General features: G+C 46.1%; 1 protein-coding gene across 1 annotated transcript in view; it reads right to left on the reverse strand.

The window, feature by feature from the left end:
* The window catches only part of LOC106595051 (protein CLEC16A-like), a 76,316-nt gene that overhangs the window by 51,972 nt on the left and 8,606 nt on the right, over positions 1-15,738 (reverse strand). Inside the window, 4 exon segments of the mRNA XM_045719549.1 lie at positions 1,030-1,080; positions 1,278-1,452; positions 9,334-9,457; positions 15,450-15,555. Coding sequence (XP_045575505.1) covers positions 1,030-1,080; positions 1,278-1,452; positions 9,334-9,457; positions 15,450-15,555 — 456 coding nt within the window.

A 15,738-nucleotide genomic window follows, 5' to 3' on the forward strand; every position in this document is an offset into this window, starting at 1 on the left:
TGGTGGCAGCATCCCTACGGTGAAGCATGGTGGTGGCAGCATTCCTACGGTGAAGCATGGTGGTGGCAGCATCCCTACGGTGAAGCATGGTGGTGGCAGCATCCCTACGGTGAAGCATGGTGGTGGCAGTATCCCTACGGTGAAGCATGGTGGTGGCAGTATCCCTACGGTGAAGCATGGTGGTGGCAGTATCCCTATGGTGAAGCATGGTGGTGGCAGTATCCCTATGGTGAAGCATGGTGGTGGCAGTATCCCTACGGTGAAGCATGGTGGTGGCAGTATCCCTGTGGTGAGGTCCCATCACACCTCACCCCATCACATCTCACCTCATTACATCACACCTCATCAAACCACACCTCACCACATCACACCACACCACATCACATCTCACCTCATCTCACATCACACCTCATCACATCTCTCACATCACACCTCACCACACCACATCTCACCTCATCACACCTCACCACATCATACCTCATCACACCCCATCACATCTCACCTCATTACATCTCACCTCATCACATCACATCACACCTCATCACATCACACCTCATCACATCACTTCTCACCTCATCAAACCGCATCACACCTCATCACACCATACCTCATCACACCTCACCCCATCACACCTCACATCTCACCTCATCACATCTCACCTCATCAAACAAGCTTGGCAGATGTGATGAGGTGTGGTTTGATGAGGTGTGGTTTGATGAGGTGTGGTGAGATGTGATGAGGTGAGATGTGGTGTGGTGAGATGTAATGTGGTTTGATGAGGTGAGATGTGATGAGGTGAGATGTGATGAGGTGAGATGTGATGTGATGTGGTGAGGTGAGGTGTGATGTGGTGAGGTGTGATGTGGTGAGGTGTGATGAGGTGAGATGTGGTGAGGTGTGATGTGGTGAGGTGAGATGTAATGAGGTGAGATGTAATGAGGTGTGAGGTAATGAGGTGAGATGTGATGTGGTGAGGTGTGATGAGGTGAGATGTAATGAGGTGAGATGAGTGTGTGTGTGTATACATACCTGTGACAGTAGGTTAAGGGACACCTGAGGGTTGATCTTACGATCTTCAGACTGAAACACAGACAGACAACATGTCAGGTACACTTTAGTATCGGTTACACCGTGTACACACACACACACACACACACACACACACACACACACACACACACACACACACACACACACACACACACACACACACACACACACACACACACACACACACACACACACACACACACACACACACACACCCCTCCACCTACCTGTTCAGGGCAGACCAGAGAGAAGACGTAGAGAGGCAGGAAGAGACGGTTGAGGAGGTGGTCTGTCAGGACGTCGTTGAGGAACTCGCAGTTGATAGTCAGGATATCGTTCAGGTAGTGGAGATGATCCAGATGCTCTGCTACCAAGTCACTCAGCTTCCCCCTGTTACGATGCCTGGAGAGGGAGAGGGGGAGAGGAGAGCTGTTACGATGCCTGGAGAGGGGGAGAGGGGGAGAGGGGGGAGAGGAGAGCTGTTACGATGCCTGGAGAGGGGAGAGGGGGGAGAGGAGAGCTGTTATGATGCCTGGAGGGGGAGAGGGGGGAGAGGAGAGCTGTTACGATGCCTGGAGGGGGAGAGGGGGAGAGGAGAGCTGTTACGATGCCTGGAGGGGGGAGAGGGGGAGAGGGGGGAGAGGGGGAGAGGAGAGCTGTTACGATGCCTGGAGAGGGGAGAGGGGGGAGAGGAGAGCTGTTACGATGCCTGGAGAGGGGGAGAGGGGGGGAGAGGAGAGCTGTTACGATGTCTGGAGAGGGGGAGAGGGGGGAGAGGAGAGCTGTTACGATGTCTGGAGAGGGGGAGAGGGGGGAGAGGAGAGCTGTTACGGTGCCTGGAGGGGGAGAGGGGGAGAGGGGGGAGAGGAGAGCTGTTACGATGCCTGGAGAGGGGGAGAGGGGGGAGAGGAGAGCTGTTACGGTGCCTGGAGAGGGGGAGAGGGGGAGAGGAGAGCTGTTACGGTGTCTGGAGAGGGGGAGAGGGGGAGAGGAGAGCTGTTACGATGTCTGGAGAGGGGGGAGAGGAGAGCTGTTACGATGCCTGGAGAGGGGGAGAGGGGGTCTGTAACAGTGTGTATTGATCTGGTCTGTAACAGTGTGTATTGATCTGGTCTGTAACAGCGTGTATTGATCTGGTCTGTAACAGCGTGTATTGATCTGGTCTGTAACAGTGTGTATTGATCTGGTCTGTGACAGTGTGTATTGATCTGGTCTGTAACAGTGTGTATTGATCTGGTCTGTAACAGTGTGTATTGATCTGGTCTGTAACAGTGTGTATTGATCTGGTCTGTAACAGTGTGTATTGATCTGGTCTGTAACAGTGTGTATTGATCTGGTCTGTAACAGTGTGTATTGATCTGGTCTGTAACAGTGTGTATTGATCTGGTCTGTAACAGTGTGTATTGATCTGGTCTGTAACAGCGTGTATTGATCTGGTCTGTAACAGCGTGTATTGATCTGGTCTGTAACAGCGTGTATTGATCTGGTCTGTAACAGTGTGTATTGATCTGGTCTGTAACAGTGTGTATTGATCTGGTCTGTGACAGTGTGTATTGATCTGGTCTGTAACAGTGTGTATTGATCTGGTCTGTAACAGTGTGTATTGATCTGGTCTGTAACAGTGTGTAATGATCTGGTCTGTATTGATCTGGTCTGTAACAGTGTGTATTGATCTGGTCTGTAACAGTGTGTATTGATCTGGTCTGTAACAGTGTGTATTGATCTGGTCTGTAACAGTGTGTATTGATCTGGTCTGTAACAGTGTGTATTGATCTGGTCTGTAACAGTGTGTAATGATCTGGTCTGTATTGATCTGGTCTGTAACAGTGTGTATTGATCTGGTCTGTAACAGTGTGTATTGATTTGGTCTGTAACAGTGTGTATTGATCTGGTCTGTAACAGTGTGTATTGATCTGGTCTGTAACAGTGTGTATTGATCTGGTCTGTAACAGTGTGTAATGATCTGGTCTGTATTGATCTGGTCTGTAACAGCGTGTATTGATCTGGTCTGTAACAGTGTGTATTGATCTGGTCTGTGACAGTGTGTATTGATCTGGTCTGTAACAGTGTGTATTGATCTGGTCTGTAACAGTGTGTATTGATCTGGTCTGTAACAGTGTGTAATGATCTGGTCTGTATTGATCTGGTCTGTAACAGTGTGTATTGATCTGGTCTGTAACAGCGTGTATTGATCTGGTCTGTAACAGTGTGTAATGATCTGGTCTGTATTGATCTGGTCTGTAACAGTGTTTATTGATCTGGTCTGTAACAGTGTGTATTGATCTGGTCTGTAACAGTGTGTAATGATCTGGTCTGTATTGATCTGGTCTGTAACAGTGTGTATTGATCTGGTCTGTAACAGCGTGTATTGATCTGGTCTGTAACAGTGTGTATTGATCTGGTCTGTAACAGCGTGTATCTGAATGTATACCCAAGGCTGCAGTGCAAACACAACCTTCCCCAAGAGGACAATATCTTCATCTGATCTCTCTGACAGGTAGAAAGTCTAAACTGAGACAACACTGACACCTAGTGGACACAGTGAGAATGACCCATCTGAAGGTTAGATAGATAACGTAGTGGACACAGTGAGAATGACCCATCTGAAGGTTAGATAACGTAGTGGACACAGTGAGAATGACCCATCTGAAGGATAGATAACCTAGTGGACACAGTGAGAATGACCCATCTGAAGGTTAGATAACGTAGTGGACACAGTGAGAATGACCCATCTGAAGGTTAGATAGATAACGTAGTGGACACAGTGAGAATGACCCATCTGAAGGATAGATAACCTAGTGGACACAGTGAGAATGACCCATCTGAAGGATAGATAGATAGATAACGTAGTGGACACAGTGAGAATGACCCATCTGAAGGATAGATAACGTAGTGGACACAGTGAGAATGACCCATCTGAAGGTTAGATAGATAACGTAGTGGACACAGTGAGAATGACCCATCTGAAGGATAGATAACCTAGTGGACACAGTGAGAATGACCCATCTGAAGGATAGATAGATAACCCAGTGGACGCAGTGAGAATGACCCATCTGAAGGATAGATAACGTAGTGGACGCAGTGAGAATGACCCATCTGAAGGTTAGATAGATAACGTAGTGGACACAGTGAGAATGACCCATCTGAAGGTTAGATAGATAACGTAGTGGACACAGTGAGAATGACCCATCTGAAGGTTAGATAGATAACCTAGTGGACACAGTGAGAATGACCCATCTGAAGGTTAGATGGATAACGTAGTGGACACAGTGAGAATGACCCATCTGAAGGATAGATAACCTAGTGGACGCAGTGAGAATGACCCATCTGAAGGTTAGATAGATAACGTAGTGGACACAGTGAGAATGACCCATCTGAAGGTTAGATAACGTAGTGGACACAGTGAGAATGACCCATCTGAAGGTTAGATAACGTAGTGGACACAGTGAGAATGACCCATCTGAAGGTTAGATAGATAACCTAGTGGACACAGTGAGAATGACCCATCTGAAGGATAGATAACGTAGTGGACACAGTGAGAATGACCCATCTGAAGGATAGATAACCTAGTGGACGCAGTGAGAATGACCCATCTGAAGGATAGATAGATAACGTAGTGGACACAGTGAGAATGACCCATCTGAAGGTTAGATAACCTAGTGGAGGCAGTGAGAATGACCCATCTGAAGGATAGATAACCTAGTGGACACAGTGAGAATGACCCATCTGAAGGTTAGATAGATAACGTAGTGGACACAGTGAGAATGACCCATCTGAAGGATAGATAGATAGATAACGTAGTGGACACAGTGAGAATGACCCATCTGAAGGATAGATAGATAGATAACGTAGTGGACACAGTGAGAATGACCCATCTGAAGGATAGATAACGTAGTGGACACAGTGAGAATGACCCATCTGAAGGTTAGATAGATAACGTAGTGGACACAGTGAGAATGACCCATCTGAAGGATAGATAACCTAGTGGACACAGTGAGAATGACCCATCTGGAGGATAGATAGATAACCCAGTGGACGCAGTGAGAATGACCCATCTGAAGGATAGATAACGTAGTGGACGCAGTGAGAATGACCCATCTGAAGGATAGATAACGTAGTGGACACAGTGAGAATGACCCATCTGAAGGTTAGATAGATAACGTAGTGGACACAGTGAGAATGACCCATCTGAAGGTAAGATAGATAACGTAGTGGACACAGTGAGAATGACCCATCTGAAGGTTAGATAGATAACCTAGTGGACACAGTGAGAATGACCCATCTGAAGGTTAGATGGATAACGTAGTGGACACAGTGAGAATGACCCATCTGAAGGATAGATAACCTAGTGGACGCAGTGAGAATGACCCATCTGAAGGTTAGATAGATAACGTAGTGGACACAGTGAGAATGACCCATCTGAAGGTTAGATAACGTAGTGGACACAGTGAGAATGACCCATCTGAAGGTTAGATAACGTAGTGGACACAGTGAGAATGACCCATCTGAAGGTTAGATAGATAACCTAGTGGACACAGTGAGAATGACCCATCTGAAGGATAGATAACATAGTGGACACAGAGGGAATGACCCATCTGAAGGATAGATAACCTAGTGGACGCAGTGAGAATGACCCATCTGAAGGATAGATAGATAACGTAGTGGACACAGTGAGAATGACCCATCTGAAGGTTAGATAACCTAGTGGAGGCAGTGAGAATGACCCATCTGAAGGATAGATAACCCAGTGGACGCAGTGAGAATGACCCATCTGAAGGATAGATAACCTAGTGGACACAGTGAGAATGACCCATCTGAAGGTTAGATAGATAACGTAGTGGACACAGTGAGAATGACCCATCTGAAGGATAGATAACCTAGTGGACACAGTGAGAATGACCCATCTGAAGGATAGATAGATAACCCAGTGGACGCAGTGAGAATGACCCATCTGAAGGATAGATAACGTAGTGGACGCAGTGAGAATGACCCATCTGAAGGATAGATAACGTAGTGGACACAGTGAGAATGACCCATCTGAAGGTTAGATAGATAACGTAGTGGACACAGTGAGAATGACCCATCTGAAGGTTAGATAGATAACCTAGTGGACACAGTGAGAATGACCCATCTGAAGGTTAGATAGATAACCTAGTGGACACAGTGAGAATGACCCATCTGAAGGTTAGATAGATAACGTAGTGGACACAGTGAGAATGACCCATCTGAAGGATAGATAACCTAGTGGACGCAGTGAGAATGACCCATCTGAAGGTTAGATAGATAACGTAGTGGACACAGTGAGAATGACCCATCTGAAGGTTAGATAACGTAGTGGACACAGTGAGAATGACCCATCTGAAGGTTAGATAACGTAGTGGACACAGTGAGAATGACCCATCTGAAGGTTAGATAGATAACCTAGTGGACACAGTGAGAATGACCCATCTGAAGGATAGATAACGTAGTGGACACAGTGAGAATGACCCATCTGAAGGATAGATAACCTAGTGGACGCAGTGAGAATGACCCATCTGAAGGATAGATAGATAACATAGTGGACACAGTGAGAATGACCCATCTGAAGGTTAGATAACCTAGTGGAGGCAGTGAGAATGACCCATCTGAAGGATAGATAACCTAGTGGACGCAGTGAGAATGACCCATCTGAAGGTTAGATAGATAACGTAGTGGACACAGTGAGAATGACCCATCTGAAGGTTAGATAACGTAGTGGACACAGTGAGAATGACCCATCTGAAGGATAGATAACCTAGTGGACGCAGTGAGAATGACCCATCTGAAGGATAGATAGATAACATAGTGGACACAGTGAGAATGACCCATCTGAAGGTTAGATAACCTAGTGGAGGCAGTGAGAATGACCCATCTGAAGGATAGATAACCCAGTGGACGCAGTGAGAATGACCAATCTGAAGGATAGATAACCTAGTGGACGCAGTGAGAATGACCCATCTGAAGGTTAGATAGATAACGTAGTGGACACAGTGAGAATGACCCATCTGAAGGATAGATAGATAACCTAGTGGACACAGTGAGAATGACCCATCTGAAGGATAGATAGATAACGTAGTGGACACAGTGAGAATGACCCATCTGAAGGATAGATAGATAACCTAGTGGACGCAGTGAGAATGACCCATCTGAAGGATAGATAACGTAGTGGACACAGTGAGAATGACCCATCTGAAGGATAGATAACCTAGTGGACGCAGTGAGAATGACCCATCTGAAGGTTAGATAACCTAGTGGACACAGTGAGAATGACCCATCTGAAGGTTAGATAACCTAGTGGACACAGTGAGAATGACCCATCTGAAGGATAGATAACCTAGTGGACGCAGTGAGAATGACCCATCTGAAGGATAGATAACCTAGTGGACGCAGTGAGAATGACCCATCTGAAGGATAGATAACCTAGTGGACGCAGTGAGAATGACCCATCTGAAGGATAGATAACCTAGTGGACGCAGTGAGAATGACCCATCTGAAGGATAGATAACCTAGTGGACGCAGTGAGAATGACCCATCTGAAGGATAGATAACCTAGTGGACGCAGTGAGAATGACCCATCTGAAGGATAGATAACCTAGTGGACGCAGTGAGAATGACCCATCTGAAGGATAGATAACCTAGTGGACGCAGTGAGAATGACCCATCTGAAGGATAGATAACCTAGTGGACGCAGTGAGAATGACCCATCTGAAGGATAGATAACCTAGTGGACGCAGTGAGAATGACCCATCTGAAGGATAGATAACCTAGTGGACGCAGTGAGAATGACCCATCTGAAGGATAGATAACGTAGTGGACACAGTGAGAATGACCCATCTGAAGGATAGATAACGTAGTGGACACAGTGAGAATGACCCATCTGAAGGATAGATAACCTAGTGGACGCAGTGAGAATGACCCATCTGAAGGATAGATAGATAACGTAGTGGACGCAGTGAGAATGACCCATCTGAAGGATAGATAACCTAGTGGACACAGTGAGAATGACCCATCTGAAGGATAGATAACGTAGTGGACACAGTGAGAATGACCCATCTGAAGGATAGATAACCTAGTGGACGCAGTGAGAATGACCCATCTGAAGGATAGATAACCTAGTGGACGCAGTGAGAATGACCCATCTGAAGGATAGATAGATAACGTAGTGGACGCAGTGAGAATGACCCATCTGAAGGATAGATAACCTAGTGGACACAGTGAGAATGACCCATCTGAAGGATAGATAACGTAGTGGACGCAGTGAGAATGACCCATCTGAAGGATAGATAACCTAGTGGACGCAGTGAGAATGACCCATCTGAAGGATAGATAACCTAGTGGACGCAGTGAGAATGACCCATCTGAAGGATAGATAGATAACGTAGTGGACGCAGTGAGAATGACCCATCTGAAGGATAGATAACCTAGTGGACACAGTGAGAATGACCCATCTGAAGGATAGATAACGTAGTGGACGCAGTGAGAATGACCCATCTGAAGGATAGATAACCTAGTGGACGCAGTGAGAATGACCCATCTGAAGGATAGATAACCTAGTGGACGCAGTGAGAATGACCCATCTGAAGGATAGATAACCTAGTGGACGCAGTGAGAATGACCCATCTGAAGGTTAGATAACCTAGTGGACGCAGTGAGAATGACCCATCTGAAGGATAGATAACGTAGTGGACGCAGTGAGAATGACCCATCTGAAGGATAGATAACCTAGTGGACACAGTGAGAATGACCCATCTGAAGGATAGATAACCTAGTGGACACAGTGAGAATGACCCATCTGAAGGATAGATAGATAACCTAGTGGACGCAGTGAGAATGACCCATCTGAAGGATAGATAACCTAGTGGACACAGTGAGAATGACCCATCTGAAGGATAGATAACGTAGTGGACACAGTGAGAATGACCCATCTGAAGGTATCCAGCACGTTCTATTGAAATGTATGAGAAGCTAAATGATAACAGTTAGTAGAATGAAAAAGGACTGAAAACATTTGGTCCAGTTTGATGACGTTGCTGCCGTGTGTGTGTTTATGTGTGTGTGTGTGTGTGTGTGTGTGTCTTTATGTGTGTGTGTGTGTGTGTTTAAATGTGTGTGTGTGTGTGTCTTTGTGTGCCTTTATGTGTGTGTGCCTTTATGTGTGTGTATGTGTGTGTGTGTATCTTTATGTGTGTGTGTATATCTTTGTGTGTATATCTTTGTGTGTGTGTGTGTGTGTGTGTGTGTGTGTGTGTGTGTGTGTGTACTCACTCTTGGTCCGTCTGAACACACTTGTCCAGCTCGATGACGTGGGAGCCGATGAACCAGACCAGGTTACTGAAGTAGGGGACCGCTGTCTTGTCTCGAATGTAGTGCAGCATGTGCTGGTTGTCCACTAGAGGGGTCAGAGGTCAAGGGGTGTTACCATGGTTACGCAGATAGATGGGGAGACAGAGGACTACAGGACCAGACAGAGAGACAGAGGACTACAGGACCAGACAGAGAGACAGAGGACTACAGGACCAGACAGAGAGACAGAGGACTACAGGACCAGACAGAGAGACAGAGGACTACAGGACCAGACAGAGAGACAGAGGACTACAGGACCAGACAGAGAGACAGAGGACTACAGGACCAGACACACACAGAGATTTTGATTTGTTTAACACTTTTTTGGGGGGTTATTTCATAGTTTTATTATTCTACAATGTAGAAAATAGTAAAAAAATGTGTCTAAACTTTTGACCGGTACTGTGTATATATATATATATATTCATATAAATCTAAAGTCCTCTGTCTCTCTATATTGTTGAGTGAAACCATAGCTGAGTATTGTGTGTGTGTGTGAGTGTAGTAGCATAAAGTAGATATGAGTATAGTAGAGACTAAAGCTGTTCTCTCCAGGAGAAGATATGAGTATAACATTCTGAATACTCATCGTTAACATTCTGAATACTCAACGTTAACATTCTGAATACTCATCCTTAACATTCTGAATACTCATCGTTAACATTCTGAATACTCATCGTTAACATTCTGAATACTCATCGTTAACATTCTGAATACTCATCGTTAACATTCTGAATACTCATCGTAACATTCTGAATACTCATCGTTAACATTCTGAATACTCATCGTTAACATTCTGAATACTCATCGTTAACATTCTGAATACTCATCGTGAATACTCATCGTTAACATTCTGAATACTCATCGTTAACATTCTGAATACTCATCGTTAACATTTTGAATACTCATCGTTAACATTCTGAATACTCATCATCGTTAACATTCTGAATACTCATCATCGTTAACATTCTGAATACTCATCATCGTTAACATTCTGAATACTCATCATCGTTAACATTCTGAATACTCATCATCGTTAACATTCTGAATACTCATCATCGTTAACATTCTGAATACTCATCGTAAACATTCTGAATACTCATCGTTAACATTCTGAATACTCATCGTAACATTCTGAATACTCATCGTAACATTCTGAATACTCATCGTAACATTCTGAATACTCATCGTAACATTCTGAATACTCATCGTAACATTCTGAATACTCATGGTTAACATTCTGAATACTCATCGTAACATTCTGAATACTTATCGTTAACATTCTGAATACTCATCATAACATTCTGAATACTCATCGTGAACGGTTGTACGGAGTTGTTCAGAGGCCCAGCGTTCAAAATATATCAGGAATGTTTCACCTCTTAGAAAATGTGTATTATAACTGTATTATAACTGTATTATAACTGTATTATAACAGTTGACTTGAAATGATGGGTTTGAATTACACAGAAAACAAAAAGCATGCAGGTTAGTTTACACATTTAAATGATAAGCCTAAGTCAATAATATATAGAATTAATTCAATTAATGATTACTATTTAAATACACACACACATACATACAGTGAGGTATTTATTAATCAGACTTACATGAGACTGGAGTTAGGCCCACGGGAGGAAGAGGAGAGGAGAGGAGAGGGGGAGAGAGGAGGAGAGAGGAGGGAGAAGGGGAGAGAGGAGGGAGAAGGGGAGAGGGGAGAGAGAGGAGGAAGAGGAGAGGAGAGGAGAGGGGAAGAGAGGAGGGAGAAGGGGAGAGAGGAGGGAGAAGGGGAGAGAGGGAGAGGAGGAGAGGGGGAGAGAGAGGAGGAAGAGGAGGGAGAAAGGGAGACGGGGGAGAGGAGGAGGGATATGGTGAGAGGGAGGGGAGGGAGAGAGCATACACAAGGTTAATGGTAGTCAAGTAGCTGTGTAGGGTCTAACAGGACTAAACAGCAGGACTCCTGGGTAGTTACCAGCTGGTTAAATACACCCACTGTTCAGCTACCAGCTGGTTAAATACACCCGCTGTTCAGCTACCAGCTGGTTAAATACACCCGCTGTTCAGCAACCAGCTGGTTAAATACACCCGCTGTTCAGCAACCAGCTGGTTAAATACACCCGCTGTTCAGCAACCGGCTGGTTAAATACACCCGCTGTTCAGCTACCAGCTGGTTAAATACACCCGCTGTTCAGCTACCAGCTGGTTAAATACACCCGCTGTTCAGCTACCAGCTGGTTAAATACACCCACTGTTCCGCTACCAGCTGGTTAAATACACCCGCTGTTCAGCAACCAGCTGGTTAAATACACCCGCTGTTCAGCTACCAGCTGGTTAAATGGTTAAATATACCCACTGTTCAGCTACCAGCTGGTTAAATACACCCGCTGTTCAGCTACCAGCTGGTTAAATACACCCACTGTTCAGCTACCAGCTGGTTAAATGGTTAAATATACCCACTGTTCAGCTACCAGCTGGTTAAATACACCCACTGTTCAGCTACCAGCTGGTTAAATGGTTAAATACACCCACTGTTCAGCTACCAGCTGGTTAAATACACCCGCTGTTCAGCTACCAGCTGGTTAAATATACCCGCTGTTCAGCTACCAGCTGGTTAAATACACCCGCTGTTCAGCTACCAGCTGGTTAAATACACCCGCTGTTCAGCTACCAGCTGGTTAAATACACCCGCTGTTCAGCTACCAGCTGGTTAAATACACCCACTGTTCAGCTACCAGCTGGTTAAATATACCCGCTGTTCAGCAACCAGCTGGTTAAATGGTTAAATATACCCACTGTTCAGCTACCAGCTGGTTAAATACACCCGCTGTTCAGCTACCAGCTGGTTAAATGGTTAAATACACCCGCTGTTCAGCTACCAGCTGGTTAAATACACCCACTGTTCAGCTACCAGCTGGTTAAATACACCCGCTGTTCAGCTACCAGCTGGTTAAATATACCCGCTGTTCAGCTACCAGCTGGTTAAATACACCCGCTGTTCAGCTACCAGCTGGTTAAATACACCCACTGTTCCGCTACCAGCTGGTTAAATACACCCGCTGTTCAGCTACCAGCTGGTTAAATACACCCGCTGTTCAGCTACCAGCTGGTTAAATACACCCGCTGTTCAGCTACCAGCTGGTTAAATACACCCGCTGTTCAGCTACCAGCTGGTTAAATACACCCGCTGTTCAGCTACCAGCTGGTTAAATACACCCGCTGTTCAGCTACCAGCTGGTTAAATACACCCACTGTTCAGCTACCAGCTGGTTAAATGGTTAAATATACCCACTGTTCAGCTAACAGCTGGTTAAATACACCCACTGTTCAGCTACCAGCTGGTTAAATGGTTAAATATACCCACTGTTCAGCTACCAGCTGGTTAAATACACCCACTGTTCAGCTACCAGCTGGTTAAATGGTTAAATACACCCACTGTTCAGCTACCAGCTGGTTAAATACACCCACTGTTCAGCTACCAGCTGGTTAAATACACCCGCTGTTCAGCTACCAGCTGGTTAAATACACCCACTGTTCAGCTACCAGCTGGTTAAATACACCCGCTGTTCAGCTACCAGCTGGTTAAATGGTTAAATACACCCGCTGTTCAGCTACCAGCTGGTTAAATACACCCGCTGTTCAGCTACCAGCTGGTTAAATACACCCGCTGTTCAGCTACCAGCTGGTTAAATACACCCACTGTTCCGCTACCAGCTGGTTAAATACACCCGCTGTTCAGCTACCAGCTGGTTAAATACACCCGCTGTTCAGCTACCAGCTGGTTAAATACACCCGCTGTTCAGCAACCAGCTGGTTAAATACACCCGCTGTTCAGCTACCAGCTGGTTAAATACACCCGCTGTTCAGCTACCAGCTGGTTAAATACACCCGCTGTTCAGCTACCAGCTGGTTAAATACACCCGCTGTTCAGCTACCAGCTGGTTAAATACACCCGCTGTTCAGCTACCAGCTGGTTAAATACACCCGCTGTTCAGCTACCAGCTGGTTAAATACACCCACTGTTCAGCTACCAGCTGGTTAAATGGTTAAATACACCCACTGTTCAGCTACCAGCTGGTTAAATACACCCGCTGTTCAGCTACCAGCTGGTTAAATACACCCGCTGTTCAGCTACCAGCTGGTTAAATACACCCGCTGTTCAGCTACCAGCTGGTTAAATACACCCGCTGTTCAGCTACCAGCTGGTTAAATACACCCACTGTTCAGCTACCAGCTGGTTAAATGGTTAAATATACCCACTGTTCAGCTAACAGCTGGTTAAATACACCCACTGTTCAGCTACCAGCTGGTTAAATGGTTAAATATACCCACTGTTCAGCTACCAGCTGGTTAAATACACCCACTGTTCAGCTACCAGCTGGTTAAATGGTTAAATACACCCACTGTTCAGCTACCAGCTGGTTAAATACACCCGCTGTTCAGCTACCAGCTGGTTAAATACACCCGCTGTTCAGCTACCAGCTGGTTAAATACACCCGCTGTTCAGCTACCAGCTGGTTAAATGGTTAAATAAACCCACTGTTCAGCTAACAGCTGGTTAAATACACCCACTGTTCAGCTACCAGCTGGTTAAATGGTTAAATATACCCACTGTTCAGCAACCAGCTGGTTAAATACACCCGCTGTTCAGCTACCAGCTGGTTAAATACACCCGCTGTTCAGCTACCAGCTGGTTAAATACACCCACTGTTCAGCTACCAGCTGGTTAAATACACCCACTGTTCAGCTACCAGCTGGTTAAATACACCCGCTGTTCAGCAACCGGCTGGTTAAATACACCCGCTGTTCAGCAACCAGCTGGTTAAATACACCCGCTGTTCAGCTACCAGCTGGTTAAATACACCCGCTGTTCAGCTACCAGCTGGTTAAATACACCCGCTGTTCAGCTACCAGCTGGTTAAATACACCCGCTGTTCAGCTACCAGCTGGTTAAATACACCCGCTGTTCAGCTACCAGCTGGTTAAATACACCCGCTGTTCAGCTACCAGCTGGTTAAATACACCCGCTGTTCAGCTACCAGCTGGTTAAATACACCCACTGTTCAGCTACCAGCTGGTTAAATACACCCACCGTTCAGCTACCAGCTGGTTAAATCAACCCGCTGTTCAGCTACCAGCTGGTTAAATACACCCGCTGTTCAGCTACCAGCTGGTTAAATGGTTAAATACACCCACTGTTCAGCTACCAGCTGGTTAAATACACCCGCTGTTCAGCTACCAGCTGGTTAAATACACCCGCTGTTCAGCTACCAGCTGGTTAAATACACCCGCTGTTCAGCTACCAGCTGGTTAAATACACCCGCTGTTCAGCTACCAGCTGGTTAAATACACCCGCTGTTCAGCTACCAGCTGGTTAAATACACCCACTGTTCAGCTACCAGCTGGTTAAATACACCCGCTGTTCAGCAACCAGCTGGTTAAATGGTTAAATACACCCACTGTTCAGCTAACAGTTAGATTCACACTGCAGTTAAACGTCAACACACAGGTCTTCATGCTGAAGCTCACATACATGCCAGAGCTGCAGACAGACAGACAGACAGACAGACAGACAGACAGACAGACAGACAGACAGACAGACAGACAGACAGACAGACAGACAGACAGACAGACAGACAGACAGACAGACAGACAGACAGACAGGTATAACAGACAGACAGGTATAACAGACAGACAGGTATAACAGGCAGGCAGGCAGGTATAACAGACAGACAGACAGGGCCCCGAGCACCCAGAGGAGGGAAAGCAGCTGGCCATCGCAGAGGTTTCAGCCCCTAGCAGCGCTGTGTGTGTGTGTGTGTGTGTGTGTGTGTGTGTGTGTGTGTGTGTGTGTGTGTGTGTGTATATCTCTCTGTGTGTGTGTGTATATATCTCTGTGTGTGTGTGTGTGTGTATGTATATCTCTCTGTGTGTGTGTGTGTGTGTGTGTGTGTGTGTGTGTGTGTGTGTGTGTGTGCGTGCGTGCGTGCGTGCGTGCGTGTGTGTATATATATATATCTCTGTGTGTGTAAGAGACTCACCCTTGTAGACGTTCAGTGTGATGGTTCTGACTGCGACACGGACCATGCTCTCTGGGTGGTTGAAGAACTTAATGGCCTCGGTGTACAGGGCAAAATCATTAGTGTGCTGTGTGTGGGAGACAGAGAGGGGGCGCCAGTGAGCTCAGAGAGACCACACTACCAGAGACCCCTAGTCCCTTACCCCCTACCTCCTAGGGGACTAGTCCCTTACCCCCCTACCTCCTAGGGGACTAATCCCTTACCCCCTACCTCCTAGGGGACTAGCCCCTTACCCCCCTACCTCCTAGGG

The sequence above is a fragment of the Salmo salar genome, chromosome ssa06 (assembly GCF_905237065.1).
Source record: "Salmo salar chromosome ssa06, Ssal_v3.1, whole genome shotgun sequence".
Taxonomy (NCBI): domain Eukaryota; kingdom Metazoa; phylum Chordata; class Actinopteri; order Salmoniformes; family Salmonidae; genus Salmo; species Salmo salar.